Genomic DNA, 26,932 nt, shown 5'->3' on the forward strand with positions numbered 1-26,932 from the left:
CCCAATATTTGTACATTGTTGAAAAGGGCACGAAGATTTTGGCACCTTTGGAAAACTACTTAAAAATAGGCCGTCTACTTATACCCTCATACTTAGTGTTTGTATTAATTGACGAAAATAATAAAGTGCTAAATAGCAACAGCAAATATTAAATTTATAAGGAGGGTAGTGCACAAAATTTTTCACTTTCAGCGACATAACTTATGGTTACAAGACACATTTTATTTCCTTAAAAATACTAAGAGGAATCTAATTCGCTATGCTCAGGCAGTGTTTCAAAAATTTATGTAAAAACAAATTTTGGGAAGCCCTATGGAATTTGATATTGAGCAAATTTGAATTTATGGCACTCAATTTCGTTAACGCGTAGCAGAATGACGTGCTCTTATAAACTATGTGCTGGAGAGGCGAAATTAGTGCGAATCTGTAAATATTAATTCAATTCCTCTGTAAATTCTCAAACTACCCTCTTATTTATACAAGTTCAATCCGTCTTTTTACAGTGTTACTGAAATATTCATAAAAACTCAATCAACATTGTTACACTCCTCTTTTGTCTCTTACCGTCAAATTGTATATACGCTGTGATGAAAAGAGACAAATGAGTATGTACTTTAGTAAGAGCGGTGTAATTAGATTTAGTTTTTATGAAAGCGCAGTTTAATAAGAGGTTAGACACAATTTAAATTCCATGTGTAGGCCGTGTAATCCATTCTACAAGGATTCATCGTTACTCTATATTGTCTAATAGTAAAACGAGTTAAACGACTACCAGTCTCTTGTCACAATTATATATTTTATAAAAATACCTTTAACCGGGATTTCTTCACATTAATATTGTCATATAAAATCGCTATTATCAAGTAGAAACAAAATGGACGAACGGTTTATTTATAACGTTATCACTATTTTTTTCATCTACCCACATTTGAATAGCGAAAGTGGGTAGACACCTTGTAGGAGCCTAGTTTAGTAGCCTAGAAACATTAATTTTTTTTTCATTTCAGAACACTATTTAGTGACCGTGTGGTTAATTTCAGAATTACTATTGTTTTAGATTATGGTTGGTTTGTTTGACGAGAAAATTGTAAAAAAAGCCAATGAAAAGCGATATCAAAGACCCAATCCCTCACTAACCGTTTCAAAATTTGACACGCAGTCCATAGAAATATAAAAAACTGTCATAAAACACAATAGACAAAAAATTTACAAAGCGAAATTGGTACTAATATGAACATGAAACAAAAATGAATGAATTAAATGTCAACGTTAAATGAAATCAAATTGTCAAAAAATATAAAAAAAAACAAGTCTTGATTGTCAGATCTACATTTAAAAATCGAACACGGCTCAAAATACTTTTTATTCGTATTTCAACTCCTTTGACGTTTTCATATTAGACATGTCAAGCACACAATCTGAATTTAGAGAAAGTTTTGATTGGTTATATCAATAAATAGCAGAACTATGACTTAATTGAGCTATTTTGCACCATCAAAAACTCAAATTTAGGTATTATTATCACGTACTGTTAGTAATAAGAAGCTCCAACTAAATAGCAAGTTATCTATGGTATATGCACAAGTAACTCATACAGCAAGGTAGGTTAAGTCGATGCTTAGCATTAAGTACGACTTCCGTATGTCAAATGTAATGCTTTAAGCGACATTATATATTAAATGTCTATGTACGTAGGTTTTAATTTAATTTTGAAAGTTTATAGCGATTAACGTGCATACTTAGCCCCGTATATAAGCGTCAATTTAACTTCAAGAGCTGTCAACTATTCTGTTTATACGAAGTTATATTTGACAGTTCTCAAGACGGGATCGTGACTTATGTTACACTATGAGTCGTTAATTAATTTCGTTTCTAAGATGCGATTAGAAAAATATAAAATTTATTTAAAAAAAAATGTATTTTGTCTGTGACACTAGTAACAGAACAACCAATAAGGTTTTATTATTAGTCGGTAATAATGCAGCCACAAAACCAAAAATTTGTTAATGTCAAAAGAAAACGAATCTTTAATTATAATCGCAAGATTCCCTATGACCGTTTCAAATATTAATAGTATTTCTCTAGTAAAAACCATATTGTCCCATTCCAAAGTGAAAAAACACTAATTATCGAGTATTTTAATTTTCTCGTATCGACACTAGCGCCGAACCGATCGTCAAATATCATATAGCAATTATCACATTTTGTCATATTCTATGAAAAGTACAAATTAGGTCAATATACACCAAAATTAAAATAAAACAATAATTTTAACCGACTTCAAAAACTGAGGTTCTCATTCTTCTTTCAAAGACGAGACGGTCCCATGAGGTTATGAAGGGATCCTGAGTATACTATACTTATTTCTTTTGAAGTCGGTTATTTTCTTTCTATTTGGTTCTATCGTGTAATATTGTTCTATGTGTATAAACATACGTTATCTTGTCTTTACTGCCTCGGTAGAGCCGTGTTAGCGGGCAAAGTCGAACTACGCTGCGATGCGTTCATGTACGCCGCTTTGAGATTGGATCGCATCGAATCTCTGAAATTTAAGCGAATTTTAAAAATACAACAAAATCGTTTTTATCGGTTATTTGGTTGTATTATGTATTGGAACCAGTTTCGCCGTTTTATATATGCGAAATCTATCTATGTCTATATAATCATTTCTCAATGGGAAGCGTTCGAGTATTATGTAACGAGTTTGGGGGGGGGGTCTTTTTGTAAAACGTTATAATGCGGGGAGGGGATTGAATTACGCGTCATTGTTAATATTATTTTCGACTTACACCACATAATAGTAACTAAAGAGACACAAAGTGGTCACGAGACGTTTTACTATACATGAGTACAGTACTGTACTAGGGTACTGAATAACGTTACGGCGAGTTACATGGGGGGGGGGGGTCAATAATCTCCAAAAATTGCGTTAGGTAATACTTGAACGCTCCCATAGTTAAAAACATTTTTTTCTATCAACATTTTAAAAACAGCTTTGTGGATCTATGGGTAATGTAATAATAAAATATCAACTTGATTATAGTTTCAATAGACTTCTTTACATATTTTCAATAATAATTAAGTAATAACATATAGTAACCGAAATTCTTAAGAAATTTGGTCCTTCGAGCCGTTCGAGAGTTCGACGTTTTATAAGATTTTAATTTTTTAGGCAATACAAAAACAATAACAATCTTAACCATTTGGGTGCCTCTGAAAAAACATTAAAATTTTCTAGTATATTCTTAGCGAATTATAAAAATGTTACCTTGGCGACAACTTGGTATGGTCATGGTTGTGAGCAGCCCTATATCCGTACCGCTGCACCCTGCGGGCCAGTCGAGCCACCCAGCGCCGCTGCTCCTGCGCTACAGGTGCCAGCAGCAGCAGCTCGCGCGCTCTGTCCGCGTGCAACTTGCACGCTGCCACGCCCTCCCCGCCTGCCTCCGACACGTGCTCGGCGTGCACTTTCATACGGCAGCCTGTATAATAAAAAGGAACACATATTCAAAATACGTAGTGTCTAGGTTTACCATAGCTCATACCTCTATCGAACTAACATAATTCTTATTTGCTATATGCCATTTCATTAATTACTATATATATGTAAGGAAAACATAATATATTTTCCTATACAAACTCTTGTCTATATTGTATTTTATATAAACTCTTTTGTAATGTTGTCTTTGCCGTCTGATCGACGATGTTTAATTTATGTCACTTGACATTAATATATGTAAGATATTTTAATTTTTTCATTATATTATTTTACTTTATAAAACCTAGAATATAGGCTTTAAATGTTGTTTCTTTTGTATTCACAGGTGAGTGAATAATTTGTAAATAAATATTTTTTATTAAATGTAAATTAATAGATATTTCTTTTGTAAATAAATATTTTGTATTCACAGAGAAACGCAGTTGCGCCTTATTTATTCCCAGTATAAGCGATTGATACTATGTATATGTAATAAAGGAGATATATTTATATATTTCTTTCTTATTTTTATATTTACTATACTTTGTCAACTTCTACGTATTAGCGACTTCAAATCCCATGATTAAGGTAATCTATTAAAACATTTTGAACTAAAAATTAAATAAATATATCCTTAATATTTTCATTTAGCAAGTCTATAAAATAGTGATCATATAAATTAATCATACAATTCCTATTAAATGAAAATTTAGCAAAACGCGTATTAAACAAATTTGGTTAAGTCTAACTTAATAAAATATAACGGCCTCAAACATGAACAAATGCAATACTGTTTGTTCCTACGGTTACCATTTTTTACCTAAAAATAAAAATTGTTACCATGGAAACATTACTATAATCCATACTTTATGTGTTGTTAATAAACATAGTATATAATTCAGATAAGTAGTGTATGTTCCATATGAATCATAAATAATAAAAAAAAGCAGTGGCGCTACAACCTCTTTAGGTCTTGGCCTCAGATTTCTGAATCTGTTTCATGATCATTTTTAGATCTAATAGGCAAGTAGGTGATCAGCCTCCAGTGCCTGACACACGCCGTCGACTTTTTGGGTCTAAGACATGTCGGTTCCCTCACGATGTTTTCTTTCACCGTTCGAGCAAATGTTAAAAGCGCACACAGAAAGAAAGTCCATTGGTGCACAGCCGGGGATCGAACCTACGACCTCAGGTATGAGAGTCGCACGCTGAAACCACTTGGCCAACACTGCTGCTGATGTTAATTATTTCGACTATGTGTTTGCGTGTTGTTCCCACGAGAATGTAAGTGCGTGCTCCTATTTCACCATGCCTCCTGCTGATAGGGGACAAGTCTTTGTTTTTATTTATGTTATTATTATTAATTACTTAAGATTTCATGTGGAACATGGTGTAATGGTTGCAGCTCCTTACAAACGTTGTGTAAAAAAAAACATGGCGATTAAAAAGAGTGGCGGAGAGTTTATTGCCAGTTCTTCTCTTCCGTTCTACGCCCTTGATTTGAGAACTGGCAGTAAATGTAAAATTAGAAGCATTAATATTTATTTCTTTAATGACGAATCACAAGTGTACATTGTGTTACCTACGTGAATAAATGATTTTTGAATTTGAATTTGAATTTGCTGCCATATGAATCATATTATGTCAAATACTTACGTCGGCACTCGTAGGCCTGCGGTGGACGGAACATATGCCAAAGTGGTCGAGTGCAGACTTCACAGGCCGTCGGGATGTGATACGTTATGCTGACCAGGTCATGCCCTTTATGCTGTACTGTGTTACCTGGAATTATTATTTACATTTAACAATTTAGATTTTGTCTATGATTAGCTATTTTGATAGAAATAAATATCAAAATTATATGCTCTAATTATATGTCTATACAAAGTGACCTTATCAAAGAATATGATAGAACAATTTGGTTTCACTAAATAAGACGACGAATTTTCTCTCGCATTACTTTGCTCGATTCAGATAACATAAATTAAGGAATCAACGGGCGGCCTTATCGCTAACAAGCGATCTGTTCCAGACAAAAAGAAGAAATACTACGGGTAGTGTTAAACTAAATAAAAATAAAATTACAGATAACAATGTACACACACAATTACAAAACTAATATATAAAATTCTCGTGTCGCGGTGTTTGTAGTTAAACACCACCGAAACGGCTTGACCGATTCTCATGAAATTTTGTGTGCATATTGGGTATGTCTGAGAATCGGACATCTATTTTTCATCCCCCTAAATGTTAAGGGTAGTCCCACCCCTAATTTTTTTTTATATTTTTAGATTAAATTTTTTTATGATACAGCATTAAAAAATACATACAACCCCTAATTTTCACCCCTCTACGACCAACCCCTATTTTATAAATGATATACATGGCAAAACGACGTTTGCCGGATCAGCTAGTAATAAATAAAAATTCAAACCAGTTCCTAAAATTAGTGCGTACAGTTTTATAAAACATACCAGTATGATCTACTCCATCAGTGGGCTGATCCTGTGCGTCTCCAGGTCTCCTGGCTTCCCCTTCACCAGCGTACAAGAGCTGGAATATACGCGGGATGTCCTTTGCATCTGCCCGGATTACGTCGCCTTGCGTCACCGAACGAACGTGGAATACTTTGCTGGAATTGTATAAGTATTTATTTAACGAAATTATAAAAAGAAAAGATGTCAAGATGTAAAAATTTTCAAAAAAAATATATATCACCGCAAAACACAACAATATTGTCGATACCTATAATTTCATTAGTAACTTAAAACGGCCCATTAATAAAATTTCATGGTAGATCGTTTTTTAACTAACAGCTAAAAACACAAATATAATGAGAAGGCAAGTTTTAGTCAAAATTTTTCGAGATATATCATATAGTATAATTTAATATGTCTTTGTAATACAAAAAGAATAATTTTGGGAAATTGCTTTTAAAGACTTTGATTGGTTCCACTCCGGTCTGTTTTTTGGATAAATTTATCTTTCTCAATGTTATTATTGTGAATCTTTACAAATTTGTTGTGTGATAATGTCACTAAGTATTTAAACTTACAAATTGATTTCAATTTTAATAAATTCTAAATATCTATTTAAGATGGATTAAAATAATAATTTAATTTGTGCCCATATCAATGCAACGCAAATAAAAATTATGTAATATACAGAATCCTAATATATTACATTATATAATACATACATGTATATAAGACCTGCAAATTAACTACATTTTGTATGTTACACATACTAAATCGAGTCATGAAAGTGGATGAAGCGAGAGAGATATGTCCGGACTGTGACAAGTGGAGGTCCTTGGTCTATCCCTAGCCCTTCGTGAAAAAGGCGAAAAATAGATAGAATAAATTATAAGTTCATACCTTAAATCCAATATCATGACCGGGTCAGTTGTATTCTGCTTGTCATTCTCTGTATTGTAGAAGATGATCTTCTTAGAAGACACAACCACGTACTGCTTTTTCCACCCGTGTCTCCTTATATTCTGCTTGAATGGAACTGAAAGCCATCCCTCGAGGGTCTGTTCCGTTTCTCCGTCTTCCGCATCAGCCGACGATTGGGATGCTGTTTCGCTGGTCAACGCGGCCAGCTTCTCTTTGAGTTGTTCTATCTCTGCGTCTTTGCTGTCAACCTGGAAGTGATGTTAAAGAGATATATTTGATAGAAAAAAACGTGGACCAACGGTAATGTATAGGCTCGGAAGTTAGTCACAAATGTGGAATTGTTTAGGTCATACTGCAAATTTTTTTTAGTAAGAGTTTTAATCCGTAAAATGAGTGTAAAAGATGAATATTTATACTTTTCCTACTTGCCGAGTCCTGTAGAATTTCCTATTTACTAAATGAAATCTATTATATATAATTCAGTGTCACAATGTTCGTTCCCATACTCCTCCGAAACGGCTCGACCGATTTTTATGAAATGTTTTATATATATATATATTCAGTAAGTTTGACAATCGGCTACTATCTATCTTTCAAAACCCTCAGCGATAAGGGGTGTCCACCGCAATTTTTTTTTTTAATTTGTTAGACATTTTTTAAAGATATACATATAACCCCTCTAGCATCAAAACCTATTTTTTTATTATTGTAGATACATAGTTATTTTTATTGAATTAAAAAAATGTTTCCTAGAAATAATATACATGGCAATACAACGTTTGCCGGGTCAACTAGTAATATTTAAAAACGTAACGATGACACACCAAGCTCTTAATTTTTATTCATCGTACATATGACCATTCAAATCGCCATGACACTTAAGACACACATTACATTGAACACGAAAATTATAAAAAAGATATCAAAATTATTGAATTTTATTTCACAATATTCATAACTATGGATATTTCAAATATATTTAAAAAATATTGTCCTATGATTAATGAAATCGTTTACTCAATTATTTACATTTGCGCATATTTCTTACAGAAAATGTGGGTTAGTAAATAAATCCTTTATTTGCATTGAAAGTACATATTTTGATGTACTCATTAAAAGAAACCGCACAATCACCCATATCAAACTGGCTATGTCTAATACAATTACAATTTTAATGTATTTATAAGTCAATCCTATATTACAGCACAAGATGATAATTTAACCTAGCTTATAAATACAAAAAAAAAGAACAATAAAAACAATAACTAACCTTAAAATATAAAAATTATATATTATTAAAGGGACAAGGTTCCGAAGATACTAAAAAATACTAATATGTTATGTCTAATTATAATTAAAAGCAATTAAATTTATTCTACTCTATGTTTTACCTCAAAACTAAGAAGAAATCCCTCACACTATAGTATCCGGCCTTTAAAAAGTGTGTTAACTCAAATAAAGTTAAAGATTTTTCAAAATCACATTATTTTATCTTATCAACTATATATACAATTACAATAAACAATGATTACAAGTATATAATTAAATAAGCCTTTATAATAACAATCACGATCATTAGATAACAGAAGCAATAAATCGAAAGTGCCTAATGAATGAACCAATCTCATGGGAAATATGCTTCATGAGTCATAGTGAATATTAATTATGTTATTATATTTAATAGCCGCTTTTATTGCGTATGTATTGGCTTATTGTAGAATGTTAAAACCTAATTATTTAACGCATTCAAAACTAGTACAATGAAAAAAGCAGTGTAACATCCAAGTAAACCCAAGATTTTTGTATCTGAATCGTGATTATAATTTTTTATTAGGCAAGTAGCAGATTAGTTTTCTGCGTCTTTACGTTTTCCTTTTGTAAAACGTTACGATGTGGGGCGGGGATTGAATTACGCATTATTATTAATATTATTTTCGACTTTCCAGTACTTTACACCACATAATGGTAACTTAAGGTATAAAAAGTCACTAGGTGGTCACGAAACGTTTTACTATACTTGGGTAAAGAAAAACGTTACTGCGCGTTACATGGGGGGGGGGGGGGTTCAATAATCTCCAAAAACTGTCCGAGTTTCATCTAACTCGGTTCGGTAGTTTTCTTTAATTAAAAAAAGTATTGAGCGACACTTTTTTACTATATTTCATCATCTACAATCAAGCAAATATTTTACCTCCATAGCGAGTCGAAGCCTCGTCTGCTGCTCCTCGATGAGCTGCTGCTGCGATTCCTGAAGATCCCTCTGCAATTTGGAGATATGCTGGTCCGACTTCTCCTTCTCCCTCGTCAGCTCCTGCTGCAGCTTGCGATAGTCTTTGTCTTTGCGTACGGACATCTTGCTCTTGTTCTTCGTGGATGCTGGGTTCATGTCTTTCCTGTTGGTTTTAGGTTCATTTGTGGATTATATAACTCATATTCTTTTGTACTAACTCATATTATATATTATATAGTTGAACCTGATCTTAAGAGCTACCGCCCCCCAAAGATTTCTGGAATGATTCTTACTCAAATTGGTTCGGAAATACTTCAGTGGGCAGCAGCAAAAAGTGCCTTAATAACGCTCCGATTTAGAACGAACGTAAATCGAGGTTCAATAAACTTAAAATACTTCCTAAACGAAGAATCGAACCCATATACTCAATGTAGGTCAAGACATATCACAATATGACAATATTTGGTCTTTCATAGCAAGCTAAATTAATATATTTTTCAAATGTAATGTTATATAAGCAATAACCATACCTGTTCATGATTTCGGCCAACTTATTAACAGCCTGTTGCTTAAGCATGATCTCAGAGTTGAGTTTCTTGTTCAATCTATCAACGTCTTCCTGGAGACGCTGTAATGTTGCAACCCGCTCTGCTAGAGCTGTACCACTCCTGCGCAACTCGTCCACTTCCTGAAAAATATTATTGGTCTTTTAGTTCAGAAAATCGTTTTAGATTCAAAGACAGGACTCGGAAATGTGTTCGGGTTTTTCTGGTTTAAATGAATTTTAGAATATACTAAAATGTAACGTAAAAATTAGTCGAATTTTATGCTACAATTTCATTTTTGGCATCGACATAGATTAGTGATGCAACTAATACGAATAATTCAACAAAACAATAAATAATACATACAATTAAATATATATTTTAAAATAAAATATGTTTATTATGGAATATAAGATACAGGTATCACTTATTCCAAGTCGTTAAATTTGAATTTGTAGGCATCCCTACTCATCAGCAAACAAGAGGGCCGTGTAGGCCGAGAGAAAAAACTCTTTTAAAATAGCAAATCATCAAACAACACTTATTTTAAAACAAATATCGCAAATTAATTAGAAGTAGCCTGTCTAGAACTAGTCCCAGGCCCTTTTATCAACTAGATAATCGTTAACTTAATAGTAAGCCTTTTTACGCAGCTTTTTTTAAATACATTTTTTAAATTTATAAAAAGGCAGAGATAAAAGAGCCTCTCGGATTTTATTAAAGATAAGTATCCCTTTTTCCAAAAAAGAATTACTAAATTTAGATAGTCTAGTGCGGGGAAATTGCAGCCTGCGTTTGTTCTGAGTATTAACATTACTATTAGAATAGAACATACGCATAATGATTAGTTTGTTCAAGAAGCAAAACATTTGTAACTTCTTAGGCACTAAGCGATATTTTTTTTTATTTATACATTCACACCTTCAAAATAATCATTCAGAAACGACAGCGAAAGCTTTAATGAAAGATACTTTTGGGTCAGTTTTGGTGGGAAATTGGGTTGTTTCTGAATAACTTCGAATATTTTAAGACATACCTTCCTTTGTAGGTCAATAGTAGCTCTATTCTCGTGATCCCGGTCCCTAAGACCTTGCACCAATGCATCTCTTGCTGATAATTCGCTTCGATGCTGAGTGAGAGCCTCGCGCATCTCCAGGTCTTTCATCGTCTTCTCTTTCTCTAGTTCTCCCACTGTCTCTTCCGCTATGGACCTGTAAGCGATAATTTCGTTAAATAAACAGGTTCATACAACGTTAAATAATAATTTTGTTTCTTTTCTAACATTTTCCTAATGAAAATCTCCCTGCAACTTAAAAACCTTAAAAATAAATTTAACTCCTTATGTATGTAATTAAAAATCACTACCCCGTCAAGTCTTAATATTAATTATAACTAAAGATTTGCATATAATTAAATATCGATAAATACGTCATACTCTTTGAGAACAGAAATCTTTCCCAAACAGTGCTAGTTAACATATAAACTCGACATCTTTATACCTAGGTAACACTGAAAATGTTTAGAAAATGAAAAACGGCTTAATGTAGAAAGTTGCCAATACTTTTATTGTTTTTGGTTATCTTTATAAGTTATCTCCGTTCCTTTCTACACATCGTCGCATTCGATGGAACCACCGAGAAAAGCAGTGGCCCATTCTTCCTTAGGGGTTTCTTCTATGGCATTTTCGTATGCTTTCACCGAATCTTCAGGGCTCGTAAAGCGAATACCCCAAATTTTACCTAGGTTCATTTTCACGTGTAACAAAGAGTTTTAGATTTGCCACCAATTCACAAAAACAAATGCCATATTAATGCAATATACTTCATTAGGTTACCAAAGAGTTCTAAAATTGAAATTAAAAAAACTTTTCACAAGCAATGTTTCTAACAGGCTAATTTTAAAAAATAAAATAAAAAAATAAAGAATAAATTTTTTATCTTAAATTAAAATTTTAGGGGTGGACTACCCTTAACATTTAGGGGGATGAAAAATAGACGTTGTCCGATTCTCAGACATACCCAATATGCACATAAAATTTCATGAGAATCGGTCGAGCCGTTTCGGAGGAGTTTACGAGAATTTTATATATTAGATGTAATATTATATTATTTTTTTTTTTTCGACATTATCGTATTGGCTTAGTACTGTAAGGATAGCGTATTTATTTATATAAATACATTAGTTCCCAAATTATTTCTTAATATCCCATAAATACAAACCTAGCAATAGCCTCCGAGTCTGCCCGGGCAATCGCTAACTGCAATTGATGCATAAGACTGGCCCGCTCTTGTTCAAGGTCGCGATTAGCGCGGGCATTCTCATCGAGTTGCGCACGCGCATCGTTCGCCTGCGTTCGGTACATAACACAGTAGTGTTGCTCGTTCTCCAACTGGGAGCGTAGTTCTTCGCTCTGTAATAAATTGTATCACTGTTATTATGTGTATTTTTAAATTATGGGATTATTCTAAAAAGAGGTGACCTAAAAATATTTAAAGGAATTTGGACAACACTTCTTAAACAATAAATATGACTAAGCTTGACTTGTTTTGATAAAAAATCCTCAAATAACTTATCAAGAAGGAACATCTTCATTAATTTATTTATGCCAATATAACCTGCCTTACGAGGTCAAAAATATACTTATTTTAGAAAATCACACCTCTAATACTTAATACAGTTAAAATTTCACAAAATATATAAACAGAAGTAATTTCCAGAGAAACAGACGGTTCATTGACTTGCTTTTTCTCTCACAAATTAAATTTTAAAGTGAACAAACGGTAAGCCGAGCGTGAAGCATAACAACCAAAAATTATCATTTAAATTTATAAAAAAAACGAACTAGTATAATACTACAGAGATTCTTTAATCGCGATTTATTTAAAAGAATATTTAAATAACATAGTGTGAAAATTCAATTAGGTTAATCCAATAGCAGTGCAGTGTTGGCCTAGTGGCTTCAGCGTGCGACTCTCATCCCTGAGGTCGTAGGTTCGATCCCCGGCTGTGCACCAATGGACTTTCTTTCTATGCGCATCTAACATTCGGTGAAGGAAAACATCGTGAGGAAACCGACATGTCTTAGACCCAAAAAGTCGACGGCGTGTGTCAGGCACTGGAGGCTGATCACCTACTTGCGTATTAGATTGAAAAACGATCAGAAATCTGAGGCCCAGATCTAAAGAGGTTGTAGCGCCACTGATTATTATTAATGCAATAGGAACAATTATCTATAGTGCACTGCACTGGGTTCCAAGGCACGCCCACACAATGGCCATTTTTTTAATTATGTGATTCTTTATTCGTCTAAGCTTACATGTAGGGGCCTCATAGCCTAGCGGTCTTATTAAGTGGCAGCTAGGTGAGGGGTACCGGGTTCGATTCCCGGTTTGAGGGCAAGTTTTCATTTAATTTAAATTTGTTCTCGGTCTTTGGGAGGGTTGTGCGGAACCGGGCGAGTGCCTAAACCGTACATGGAGGACACGGTCGAATTTCTAAAGACAAGCACGTATTATAAAAAATCCTATACTTGACGCTGGCTAATGCACAAATCGTGCCAGAGCCATAAAAAAAAGCTTACATGTTCTGTTTCATAGTATTTTTGATTCATAGTCCATATCTGTATTTGATTTTGATCTGTCGAAGCTTTGATATTTTTATATTAAATTTATGTGAGAAGTTAATTAAAAGCTACATCTATAATTAAACGCGTTTTGATCTCATAAAAATAGTCATTTAAATAGCACAATTTACATTTTAAAATCGATTTTATAGGTATAAGAAATTAGATAGACCCGAAAAAGACAGGTAGCTATAGTGACATTATTTTATTGCAGCTGTTCGATTAATTTAATTCTACAATACTATCTATCAATTGATATGAATTTCAAGTGTGATTTTCATATACACATATATAGTAACAAACATATGCCACATATACACTAAGCCCTATGGGATCGGGAAATGAAACTTAGTAGTATGTAGTACGGTAAAGGTGTAATGAGCTGACTATGAACACTCCGCACTGCCGCGCACCACCACTATGTGGAATCAGCTGCCCACCTATGTATTTCCGACCCAAAGGCCGGCAACGCACTTGCGAGGCAATGTGAGTGTCACTGGGCGGCGGTATCACTTAACATCAGATGAGCCTCCCGATTTCCCCGTTACATTAATAAAAAAATAACCAAAGGCCGGCAACGCACTTGCGAGGCAATCTGAGTGTCACTGGGCGGCGGTATCACTTAACATCAGATGAGCCTTCCGATTTCCCCCTGTTACATTAACAAAAATTGAACCAAAGGCCGGCAACGCACTTGCGAGGCAATGTGAGTGTCACTGGGCGGCGGTATCACTTAACATTAGATGAGCCTCCCGATTTCCCCGTTACACTAAAAATTTTTTTACCAAAGGCCGGCAACGCACTTGCGAGGCAATGTGAGTGTCACTGGGCGGCAGTATCACTTAACATCAGATGAGCCTGCCGATTTCCCCGTTACATTTAAAAAAAAATGGCCGTTGCAAGTATTTAGGGCAATATTTCCGGCAGCTTCAGGAGCAGTAGCAGGCCAAGTATTAATAAATACAGGAAGCCAATTCCAAATGCTTTTAATGGTAACATTTAAAAAAAATATATTCCTTTTTCTAATATTGAATTTGTATGAAACCAGACAAAAAATAAATATATTAATACGACAATAAAAACGAAACAGTTATAAATCAAAAATAATAGATAGCGTGAGATTAAAAATTAATTAAATCAAATAATCGAATTACTAAAATAGTTTAATACAAATTAATATGCAGAGTGGAAGGAATGTTAAAATACATCTCCAGTATTACGCAACAGTTAATCAAAGTATACATCGTTTGTTTTTATCAATTAAGATGATTAAGCCAGTTGAATGCCTTTAAATTATCACCATACCACAAATTGACAAGAACGTCGTGTTAAAAATTATTATTAAATAAATATATATTACCTCCATTATTATCTGTGTCTGAAAAGTATCTTTGACTCTTCATAACACGCAAAAAAAAAGAAATTAGACTATTAATAATGTGACAAAACATTAAATACTTAACGTAGTTTCAAAAATATAGTATAGGTGAGATAATTAATCATAAGACTATGTATGCGTTTAATTGTGGTCGGTGAAACGATACGAAGGATCGTATCGCGAGTTTGTGATTAGACTAGAACTTGTCTATGATTGGTCTTCGAGCTTTCGTTTTATATTCTCACCGTACCTGTTAATTTGAAGTACTATCATGAGTTTGATAACGTTTAAAACGTTTGCATTCGATTTTTGAAATCTAAGGTTTACGATAACCTGCACCAGTACTGTGTTTTTTATTAAAATAGAAGTGGGTACAAACGGGCAGAAGGCTCACCTGATGTTAAGTGATACCGCCGTAGTTGGCGGTACTCTTTCGTAACCTTCAAGAAGGTTTTGCTACGCTCTTTTCTCGAAGGACCAAATTAACTTGTAACTTCCAACAGCGATTAACGTTTTTGTGGGCAATTTCGATATATTTTTCTCTAAAGCGCTTATGTATTGGAATCTCGCAGTAAACAAACTATCCCTATCGCTATTGGGACAGCTACTTTTTTTTTTATAGAACGGGGGGCAAACGGGCAGGAGGCTCACCTGTTGTTAAGTGATACCGCCGCCCATGGACACTCTCAATGCCAGAGGGCTCGCGAGTGCGTTGCCGGCCTTTTAAGAATTGGTACGCTCTTATCTTGAAGGACCCTAAGTCCATAATACGTCGTATAAATCTATTTATTCGTAACGTAGCACAAGAGTGATAAAAGCAATATGTTTAATGGCTGTTTGATTGTAGTACGTCAATTTAACATACCAGTGGTGGCGCTACAACCCCTAAGTTTTAGATTAGGATATTTGAGGCTAATACTCAAATATCTTATAATCTTTTTTTCTTAAAAAGCAAGCAATCAGTCTTCTGTGCCTGATACAGCATCGATTTTTACATAAAACTTTCAAATTTACTAAAAAATAAATATAAAATCGGCACTGCATAAATGTACATCTCTTTGGTAATATAAAGTAATGTTTACATTTACATAATACAAACTTGATTATATGATAATATCAAGATGAACAGGAACTGAAATTCCACTTAAGCTATGCAATATTACTAGGTTTTTATTAACTTCATATGATACAGGCTGGATATCATGTTCATCAAAAAATATGTCACCTTAATTATTAGTAACATATTTATTTAATGGCAAAGTTTTTAAATGAATTTGTTAAACAACAAAAATACATATAATTTAAATTTTCTGCAAGTAATTTTAGAATGTTATATTGAACACTTTTTATACTTGAAGTCCCGCGTACACGCTTTGTGCATCATTTCTATCGACTTTAAACCTAGTTTTTTCTTATATGGAAGTAGGTGATCAGGCTTCTGAGTCCGACACACGCCAACTTTTTGTGTCTAAAGCACGTCTCGCAATGTTTTCCTTGGTGAAAGAAAGCTAATTGGTTTGAACATATGACCTTAGGGAAGAGAGCCGCACGCTAAAGCCACTAGGCCAACACTTTAGTACTATAATGGTAATTAACACAAATTGTTTTTCTTCGTGTAAAAACCAGTAATACATAATCCCACTAAGTAATATAATTTAATTATCAAACGACTAATGCAAATTACTATGTAAGACCTTCAACCATTTATCCATTGTCTACTTTATAATATTGTCATTTTTAGCTTCGCACTGGGCACTACAGACTAATACCTTAGAATTTTGCGACAGACTGCGAACAAAATAAAACTATGGAATTGATTCTCTATCGACGTAGCTCACACATTTTTAAGTGACCATACAAATCCTGGTACCTGGCTAGGCATTTTAAAACATATATTGTAACGATATACTTTTTACAGTATGACAATCTGTCTGCTTCATTTTAAACCGTTCTAAGCTCTTGAGGAACAACTTATTAACTCAGTTTTTGTGAAGGAGGGTAGTTCTTTTTAAATAAAGAAAATCTAATTTTGAATACACGAACATAAGCTATCATTCTGGGAGATTCTCTATACATAAATGTATACAAAATCCTACATGTTATTATATATATGGAAATGAATAACGCCAGAGATATGAACTAAGTAAACATGAAACGAACAAGTGGTTTACGTGTTATTGGGTTAACACATTTTTCAGTATTATAATAATGCATGCATTTCATGCGACCTTGGCAAAAAGTCCATATATTTCCTTATATTATAAATATATTAAAAGTTCCTTCACAAAGCAAATTAGACGCGATGGCGAACATTGGGATGATCCAAGAAAAAATGCTTCGTCGTGCGTGACAGCTGTCATATTATTTATTGGAAACATCAGGTTTTTATTCTTTTTTCCGACGCGAACACCATATGGATTTGAGACTCAGGAATTTAAACGAACGAAAGCTAGCTTAGCAAGATGAACTACAATAGATAATAAAAAACTAGGCAGCATAAAAAATGCGCGTTCTTAGAAATCTTAGACAACTCTATCTTGCGTAATTCCAAGAATGGAACTAACCAAAATGGCAATACGTAAGTAATATGAATGTTTTGTTTCGTATAGTTTCAAAATAAAGATACACTCATGTGAAACAATAACATTCTAAGGAAATTTGATTTTAATACGCAATTGGAAACGAATTATTCTAAATGGAATCAGCAAATGCGGTATCGATTTTTCTAGAAGCAGTATGTAAGCAGTATGGAAGCAGTATGTATATTCCGAAAAATCTCGACAACCTTTATAGGAGAAATATAAATTAAACTCATTTAAATAGGCTTTGATAAAAGTCGATGGCCATCATCATAAAAATCAATATCTATCTTCAATCCAATGTTAAAGTTTTCGGTCAACTAGTATGATGTGAAAGAACATTATTGATGCAGGAGTGGTAAGGAAGGCTAATTATCTATAAAGCCTAAAGGAAATCGAATTTTAAAAAGAGATTGTGTACAGTTTTTTTTGTTACTATTTTCTATCTAGCAAACCTCGAAAATTTTACACAAACTCCGACTCTGTCAATCTTTTGATTGTATTTTAAATTTTTGTTTCTACATATTTTTATTTATTATTATTGTTATTTTATCTTTAGATTTTACTTAATTTTATTTTAGTTATAGGAACGTGTTATTTTGAGTTTTTTTTTGTTAATAATTTTAGCATTACTTGTACTCTATACAAGTAATGCTAAAGGTGTTTGTAGGTGTTTCTTTTTCTTTGTTCCACTTTAGGGTTGCCTGGAAGAAATCGCTTGTTAGCGATGAGGCCGCCCGTTGCCTTATAACTTTTGTAACCTGTTTTTTTTATTTTTGTTATGTGTATATTTATGATTAAGGTAATAAATATAAATTAGATTTTAGGTCACAAGCATGACCCTTGCGCACTGTATATCATTTTTGTACTTTCACAGATAACATATCGCTTGACTAATTGCAAATACAAATTAAACACATATAGCAAATGCAACAAGTCTTATCTAGAAGTCTAGACCAATTGGTGACATATTTCATGTGAACATTTCTATGTAATGTGCGTGTAGTTGTCTAACGGCCGCTGTCTATACTCAATCCCAATCCAATTTTTACTACTAGATTTTGATATTTCAATCCATTTCTCACAAAATACTTTTCAATAACCGATCGATGGATAGCTTTTGTAAAATATCTTTAAATTCGACATATCGAATTTTGACATTTATCAACCTACATTTGCGAAATTCTGGGTTGGAAATAATTTTAGATTATAGATCGAGTATAGAAAGCGGCCGTTTTAATGTTTTACATTAAAATTCGACAAATTTCTACGTCCGGCTGTCACCGCCTGACGCGTCGTTTTTTTTTCTATCATTAATCACGAGGTGTTTAACTCATCAACTCCAATACGTTTTTGACATACGAGATTCATACTTGGTTTAACTCTCGACCCTGAATATTGCCCTTAATAAGACTTTCAAACGAAAACAATGGCAAGTATTAAATGAAATCATTCGTGTTAGACAATGTTCCGGATTAAATGCACACAATTGTTTTGACGATAGCTATTTCGCATATAAGGTAAATAAATGTGTGCGTCTCAAATGCCGATCGCACAGTGACTCATATGTTGTTACGACAAGGACAGTCTATTTCGGCGTGATGAGACTATTATTAATTCATAGAAGCAACCGCTTATATAAAACAAATTAAAAATATTCCTCGGCGCGTACGGCGTGTAAACGTCTTGATTTTTATTGATCGTCTGGATAATCTAATAGTTGACTTAGGCCACCCATTGACAGTGCCTATCGCATATTATTTACACTATAATATTGCCACACGCGTATCAGTCATCCATGTATATAGAAAAGAAAACTACGAGCTCTGGTGTTAATGTGGTCATCTTAAACATTCATGAACTTATGAAACCAATTTACACTTTAGGGAGCGTTCAAGTATTACGTCACGCAATTTTTGGAGATGATTGGACCCCCTTCCCCCCCTGTAACGCGCAGTAACGTTTTTCTTTACCTACCCAAGTACAGTATTGTACCCAAGTATAGTAAAACGTTTCGTGACCACCTAGTGACTCTTTATACCTAAATTGCCATTATGTAGTGTAAAGTACTGGAAAGTCGAAAATAATTTTAAAAATAACGCTTTTACAAAAGACCCCCCCCCCCCCTCAAATTCGTTACGTAATACTTGAACGCTCCCTTAGAACTATTTCATATTTAAACAGTTAATAACGATTATTAAAAACATTTCTATTTGCATAATAGTTAGAGCTGTTTTTATATATGTCTGGCACGCGAAGTATGAAATTTAGTGGAGTAGGGCGGTCAAGGTCAAATTAATGAACTAATCAGATAGTGCTCTGTTTATTAATTTCAAACATATACAATGTTTATTTCTCGTCATCAAACAGGCAATAGAAAATACTTCTAGGAAGTGCTACAAACATCTATTATGTGAATGATATAATCATCGTATAAAGATTTTGTAATAGAATGACGTTATGCGCATGACTTCATTGTCTTGACCTACTCTGAAGAGTTTTCTATAAAAGCCCTAATATTATCCAAAATTGGATTAGGGAGCGTTCAAGTATTACGTCACGCAATTTTTAGAGATTATTGACCCCCCTCCCCCCATGTAACACGCCGTAACGTTGTTCCGTACCCAATGGTAAAACGTTTCGTGACCACCCAGTGACTCTTTATACCTAAAAGTTACCATTATGTGGTGTAAAGTACTGGAAAGTCGAAAATAATATTAACAATTACGCGTAATTCAAACCCCGCCCCGCGTCGTAACATTTTAGAAAAAGACCCCCGTCCCCCCAAAATTCGTTACGTAATACTTGAACGCTCCCTTAACTGTTGCCTTGGGAGTCGATAATCTATACTGTCACATGCCGGGTTATGGTGACTTTCTATGGTACTATGGTTGACCACGAGAAAGACATATTTCAGAGACCAAAAAAGCTAAATTCGCGATGCAATTTCCTGGGGCTAATTTCCAAAAACGAAATTTGTATGAAAACTTTTCGACACGAACTGTTATTTGCATACAAATTTAGTTTTCGACTTTCTACATACACTACTGTTAAGACATCTTGACTAAGGCCCCTAGTATTTCTGGAACCTCTCGGTAGAATTCCTCGAGGGCCTTAAGAGCCTTAAGGTTTGAGGGGGGTAAAAGTTTCGATTGGCGTAAATGCTCTATTTCGTATTTAACATCGCGTAGAAATAGTTCGGACCCATTAAAAGGGTTAAAGAAATGCTTATTATATGTATTGTCCAAGTAAATGTTTTTTTTTTTGACAATTCACACCATTTGACCTAGTCCCATGCTAAGCTCGTGAAGCTTGTGTTATGGGTACTAGGCAACGGATATACATACATATTATAGATATATAGACATTAGACATATAAATACATATTTAAACACCCAAGACCTAAGCACAACACCAAATGCTCATAACATCGATGTTTGTCTCAGCCGGGGATCGAACCCGGGATCCATGGATTCGCAGTCAGGGGTTCTAACCACTAGACCAATGAGCCGTCAATTTGATGTACACTTGCGTAGTGTGTAAAAAGTAAACGCAAAAGTTTGGTTAAAATAATTACGTATTAAGTTTCTTGGTTAGAAATGTAGAATAACCGTGTTCATAAAACGAAGCTCGCGTCTAATATTATCGTAGTATGGCACTAAGTTGAACAGATAACTGTAAATACACGAAAATTAAGGATGCGTGAAAAGAAACGTCATCATTGAAACAGTTAAATATAATGTGGGAAAAAATAGCTCTTCATAAATACTTTAGCATATCGTATTAAAATTTAAGAAATACGTGTATGTTTAACACATTACTACTGAAAATTAACTAGATTATGTTATGTGTTATAAGATAATGTAAATTATAAAACACAATTTGATAGAAAGAGACGATTAATTACTTTAACAATTACGTAACTTGAAACTGAATCCGTGTAATTACTGAATAATTTTTAATAAATAATTATTTTCTTAACTTTGACGTTCTCGACTCTCTTAATGACGTTCATGAAGTGTACATTAAATTACCTACATGAATAAATAACATTTTTCTTTTTTGTTTCAAACCTACTTAATAAATAATAAGTCTTCCAAAATATACTAAATTTCTTTTTAATCCTAGAGGTCATACTTTTTTCTGTTACGTATATATTAAAAGCATTATTGTAAACGGTAAAAACATGATTACAAATTTCGAAAATATTTGGCCGTTAAAATTGCACCACAAATATTACAAAAAAACCTATAAAAATCATTATAAACATCAAACTTACCCTTGCATAGTGCATATCACGTTCAGCGCTAGCCGCCGCAAGCTTTTCAGTTGCATCGTGCAAAGCCGCGCGAACAGCTATAACTTCACGTGCACGTGAATCTCTTTCAGCTGCCGCCGCACGCGCACTACTTTCAGCCGCTGCTGTTTCTGCGCTCGCGGATAGACGAGCGTCTCTTTCTTGCTCTAGCGCCGCTTGAAGGCCTGCCACCTATAAACCAATCTTATATGAGACAAGCTAATTTTATTATAAGAAGCTGTCCTGGCCAATAGCCATAGATTACCAACACTCAGTTACTAAGTAGTCAAAGCCACTTAGATCATTATATTGTTTTTTATTTTCTCCCTTAAACTACTTAATCTACGAGAATCCATAGATCTGTTTTAGTAAAATAGACAGCATAACATATAATTAGTCTTGCTATATATTTAATTATTTAACGAATACTATGTCATAATATTGTTAGTAATTTAACTAGAGATTTTCAAGAAATAACACTAATAGCCCCATTCAACAATAGAATTAATTCCATTGAATTAATTCTTCCTTAATGTTTTATGACTAACATGTAAATTATGGGGACATAATCCACATATGAAATAAATTGTATGACATTGGCATTTTACTAGACATAATAATTTGAGGCTACTGAGATGCATGGTCAAGAAAAACCTATTGATCCATAATTAATCAATTAAATCAAATTTTATATAAATCTATCCATCAATGAAGGATATGGATAAAATAATATTGTCCTTAGTAAAGGACAATAATTGTCCAATTTTTACCTGTAGAGATATTTTATAAGTAAATAAAAATACATATGTTCTATCATAGATTTTGTCAAAAAAAGCAAGTTTTGCAAAGGTAACAAATCATTACCTTTTCACCTTCTTGTCTATGTTCACCCTCCAATTTTTGCAAGCGTTGCTGCATCTGTCTATAGTCTACACTTAGCATAGACATTTGTCTATCTTTTTCTTGAGAACCGGCCTCAGCTCGCTGTCTTGCTTGTTTCTCTTCATTCAACTTTCCTTGCAATGCTGCAGGTTACATATAATTTAGCCTCAAATATACATATATAGGAAAAACAAACATATTTTGAATATTACTGTGCATTTATTTCAGTTACATTTTATTACAATTATTAGGCCAATTATCATGGTTTATTTTGATCATGAAATGTGTTAAATGCTCTAAAAAATAACATAACTTACTTAAAAGTAAAAAAAAACAGAAAATACACAATCAATCATCAATTTTACTTTAAGTCAATAGCAAATAAATGGTACCTGCTAATATTTTCTCCAGAGTTCCTGATGCATGTGAATAGGAAATGATTTCTGTAGTGATATGTAGGTTATAACTACAATCTACTTAATATAGCTTTAATATGGAAATGAATAGCATAGTTGAAAAATAAATTGAACATACCCTTCACTAGCTCTAAGTTGGCTTCCTGTTTAGACAATAGTTGTGATCGTTGTGTCTCCTGATGTGCTCTTACTTCTTGCTGATACAAATGTTGAGATGTCCTGAGGTCATGAGATAAAGAGGTACATTCCTTTTCCAATGAAGATACACGCTCAGATAGCTGCCGATTGTCAGCCAGTAATTGGTTTATCTTTGAGGCAGATCTTTCCATTTCCACATGAGCAGCATTTAACCTACTTGTAGACTCAACAACAGTTGCTTCCGAACGTTGTTTAGCTGCCTTTACTGTACCCAATTCCTCAGAGAGTGAACTACATTCCCTCTCTAAAGCATCTCGCTGGGCTCTCAAGCTTGCTACAGTACCATCGCTAGCTGCTGCTGCTGCTGCTTGTGCTGCACTCAATTCTGCTGCCTGCTTTCTAGATTTAGCTGCAGCTTCTGACTCCTGTTTTAACTTCTCGCGCATTTCAGTTAACTGCTTTTCCAAGATGTTAATCTTTTCATTGTAAATTTGTAAACTACTGATCTCTTTCACTCTCTTACTTTGTTCTTCATCTAACCGTCGTTTAACATCATTATAATTGAATTCTGCTTTTCGTCTTGTATCAGCTTCAATTTCAGCCTTTCTTTGAATTTCCTTCAGGTCATGTTTTAATAAGGCCAGTTCCTTATCTGTGTCAGCAATAATTTTCTTATTTCTAACTTCTCTCTGAGACATGTCTTCTAACTGATTACATAACATCACTTGCCTATCTTCTAATTTTCTTCTTGCATCCCTTTCCCTCTCTAATAATTTTTCTAATTGTAGTATAGCTTCAGATCCAACATTATTTATATGATTATTTGATATAGTGTCTACAACATCAGCTGGTTTAATTCTTCCCCCACAGAGTTGGTAGTCACCATTGTAAGTAAATCCTACAAAAGGAAGATGATTTCCTACAAAAGCTTTAGGCTCTGGAAAAGATTCATCTAAAGCATCTGACTTATCAATGTCATCGAAATTCCTGGTGTCATCGTCACTAGAAAGCTCAGGCACAACTGGGGGCACTGAATCCCTTAGATTTTCAAAGCTCCACTGGTCATTTATAAAAAAAGGATGCTGCTTAATTTCATCAACACTATTTTTGCCCAGTCTTCTAGCTCTATCAGTCAGCAAACCTCTTATAAGTGATTTAGCGTCTCTTGAAATTTCAATATCATCAGGAAATTGCAAGGAATTTCTATGGTCCATAATTTTCCCATAAGTACCTACTAAACTATCAGCATAAAAAGGTGGGTCCCCTATAAGCATTTCATATAAAAATATTCCAACAGCCCACCAATCACACTCCCTACCATAAACCCCTTCACCATTTTGGGATTGCAGTACTTCAGGAGATATGTAGTCAGGGGTACCCACAGCATTACTGGCACGTACTAGTCCATCAGGACCCATTCTCATACAAGTACCAAAGTCGGCTAGCTTTAAATGACCATATTTGTCTATCAACATGTTATCAGGTTTAACGTCTCTATGAACAAAACCCATTCCATGAATAACATCTAGAGCTAAGACTATTTCCATTGTATAAAATTTGGCCCATTTCTCAGGTATATCATAATTAGACATTAAACTAACCAGATCACCTCCAGGCATATAGTCCATGACCATATAAAGATACTTTTGATCTTGAAATGCAAAGTGTAGTTTCAAAATCCACTCAGAGTTGGCATGTGCCATAATATGTCTCTCTTCCCAGAAAAATGTTGAGTCAGACCTTTTAATCATTTCTACTTTACTAAGAAGTTTCATAGCATAAACTGATCTAGTAGATTTATGCCTGACTAGTTGTACTTCCCCGAATGCTCCCCGACCAATTACTTTAATAAGATCGAAATCTGCTGCTTTCAAACGCAGGTCAACTATGTCTGATGAAAATTCCTCATCTGAAACAAATGGGCATTATCTATTCACTTGTGCTCAGCTTTTTACTATAGTAAAAATTTTAATAATATTGGAATCATATTAGATAAATATACAAAGAATAAAAAACAATATTAAACCAACTTTTTGTTTTAGATTTACAAGAAAAATAATTTCAATTTTATACATTTACAACAATTCTAAAACTATCAATAATTATAGTAGATTGACTATGTAATAAGAAAAAAATTGGTTTAAAAGACTTACATCTGCTGGTATAAGCTTCGACGTTTTTCATACGTCGAATGGCCGGGTGATCGCAATCAGATATCAGTGCTGTGACAGTGTCCAGGAGACAATCCACGTTGCCGGTTGAACGAGGGTCACACAGCCTCTCCTCCAGTAAACGTAGACGTCGCATACGTTCTTCATCTTTTACCGTTCCCATGCTGAACTCTGTCTCTGACCCTTACAGATCCTAAACGCCACCGCACATTCTCCAATTCACTACTCCGGAGAAAAACACTATTCTCATTACGACACATCAACTAGATACTGTTTAACACTTCTCGGGCGACCTTATCATGAAGAACTTATTGTTTGATTAACAGCCTATGTTTCATTATCGAAAATTTTCTTACTATAACTTAAAATGACAGCAGATAAAGGTGGTTCTCACAACAAAGCATATGCACGATTGCTAACATAATTTGTTGAATTAATAACTAATGCACTTTTTATATGATTTGAACTTAGTAAATACACATTATTGTGATAATTACTACTACAATATTAAAAGAAACAGAAAAATAAAATAAAAGTTAACACCGCTTCATACACGAATGATGATATCAAACAATAACTTGAAGTTAGCAATTTGCTACGAATATGAAAAACGAAGTCCTGCGAACTCCAAAAATGACTTCTATGCGCAATGGTCAATATAGATACATATAGTTGTATACAGATAAGATTTTATAGAAAATTTGTCAAAATAATTATTTGTCCGAGGAGATCACTTTTTTTCAAACGTTAAAGAAACTCATTATTATAGAGGTGGGAAATACCTACAAAAAAATGTATACGAATACCACAGACACGCTAGGAAAAATTTCTGACTAGGGTTGGCGATATATAGTGCGTTTTCCAATTACAGAGCATTTTGCGACTCAGTGCCGCACAATGCCGCATAATGCTGAAGCTTAATTGGAACGTGAATTAGTTTTCAAATGCATCAGTAGAGTGCGCTAAGTCAGTGTTGACAAAAAAATTGTCTGAATAGAGTTAGCAACCTCATTAATGTATAAATAATGTGGTAAACAATAATAATTGGTTAATAATAATAATGAAATAATTAATAATGAAATTATTTCATTAACATTTTTTTACTGAAATAAGAGAAAACCTTTAAAGAATATAAGGTTTTAACAAGCTAAATTAACAGTAAAATATTTAGTTTCATGTAAGAAGTTTACATCATTTACGTTTTGAGTAATATTTTTTAATGATTTCTAAAAAAATTATATACTTTTTCAAAATCTTTTCTAAAGTATAATCCTGTAAAGTAAATTTGTTTACAGATCTGAATTTTAAAATAAAATTGTATTCATATTTTAAATGTGGAATATAAAAAAAGTTACTATTTATACCTTCATCCATACTAATATTTTTTTTTTAGCAGTTTGAAATAACTTTAATTATTTTCAAAATCTACGACGAAACGAAAGCCTTACAAATTTTTCAACAATAAATAATATTTACTAACGAAAATTTCGATAAATGCCAACTTAAAGAAAAATACTGGTCAATTTTCTGTCACTGTTTTGGTATTGTTTGCGAGAAGCACGCGAGAGCATTCGTTTTGAGAGTGCTCAATTGTGCGAAGCGTTGCTGTAGTTGGAACACTCAACGTTGAGCATTATGCCGCAAAATGCGCTCTAGTGCTGTAATTGGAAAACGCACATAAAGTGGCGTTAGATAGCAAAATTATGTTCCTTCTCACAAAATTTTTACACAAAATTATCTACTTAATCGTATGCCCCTTATAATTATTTTTTCTTGCCGAGAAACTCAGACATTTTTT

At 33.6% G+C, this 26,932-nt stretch overlaps 1 protein-coding gene across 2 annotated transcripts; it reads right to left on the minus strand.

Annotated features, from left to right (window-relative positions):
• Nucleotides 1-1,444: 1,444 nt before the first annotated feature.
• On the minus strand, nucleotides 1,445-25,734 carry LOC125055755 (rho-associated protein kinase 2). Of its 2 annotated transcripts, XM_047658316.1 has the most exons (14): nucleotides 25,117-25,734; nucleotides 22,944-24,872; nucleotides 22,802-22,825; nucleotides 22,392-22,552; nucleotides 21,510-21,719; nucleotides 11,871-12,061; nucleotides 10,688-10,862; nucleotides 9,637-9,794; nucleotides 9,068-9,269; nucleotides 6,856-7,124; nucleotides 5,953-6,110; nucleotides 5,135-5,260; nucleotides 3,269-3,482; nucleotides 1,445-2,542 (listed from the first exon to the last, which is right to left on the minus strand). In XM_047658316.1, exons 1-14 carry the CDS (start codon nucleotides 25,295-25,297, stop codon nucleotides 2,449-2,451), a joined length of 4,092 nt encoding a protein of 1,363 aa, XP_047514272.1. In that variant the 5' UTR covers nucleotides 25,298-25,734; the 3' UTR covers nucleotides 1,445-2,448. The 2 variants fall into 2 exon arrangements, with proteins under 2 accessions (XP_047514272.1, XP_047514273.1); XM_047658317.1 differs by lacking the exon at nucleotides 22,802-22,825 and having other exon boundaries at nucleotides 25,117-25,733.
• Between the last annotated feature and the right edge of the window lie 1,198 nt (nucleotides 25,735-26,932).

This window comes from Pieris napi, chromosome 14 (genome assembly GCF_905475465.1).
Source record: "Pieris napi chromosome 14, ilPieNapi1.2, whole genome shotgun sequence".
NCBI classification, from domain to species: domain Eukaryota; kingdom Metazoa; phylum Arthropoda; class Insecta; order Lepidoptera; family Pieridae; genus Pieris; species Pieris napi.

Bases quoted from the DNA above. Each gene is read 5' to 3' on its own strand.
- LOC125055755 (XM_047658316.1), bottom strand. From the start codon at position 25,297: ATGGGAACGGTAAAAGATGAAGAACGTATGCGACGTCTACGTTTACTG. The intron at 22,553-22,801 runs GTACCATTTATT...TGTAACCTGCAG, and splicing joins TCTGGAGAAAATATTAGCAG to CATTGCAAGGAAAGTTGAAT. The intron at 9,270-9,636 runs GTATGGTTATTG...TAAAACCAACAG, and splicing joins TTGGCCGAAATCATGAACAG to GAAAGACATGAACCCAGCAT.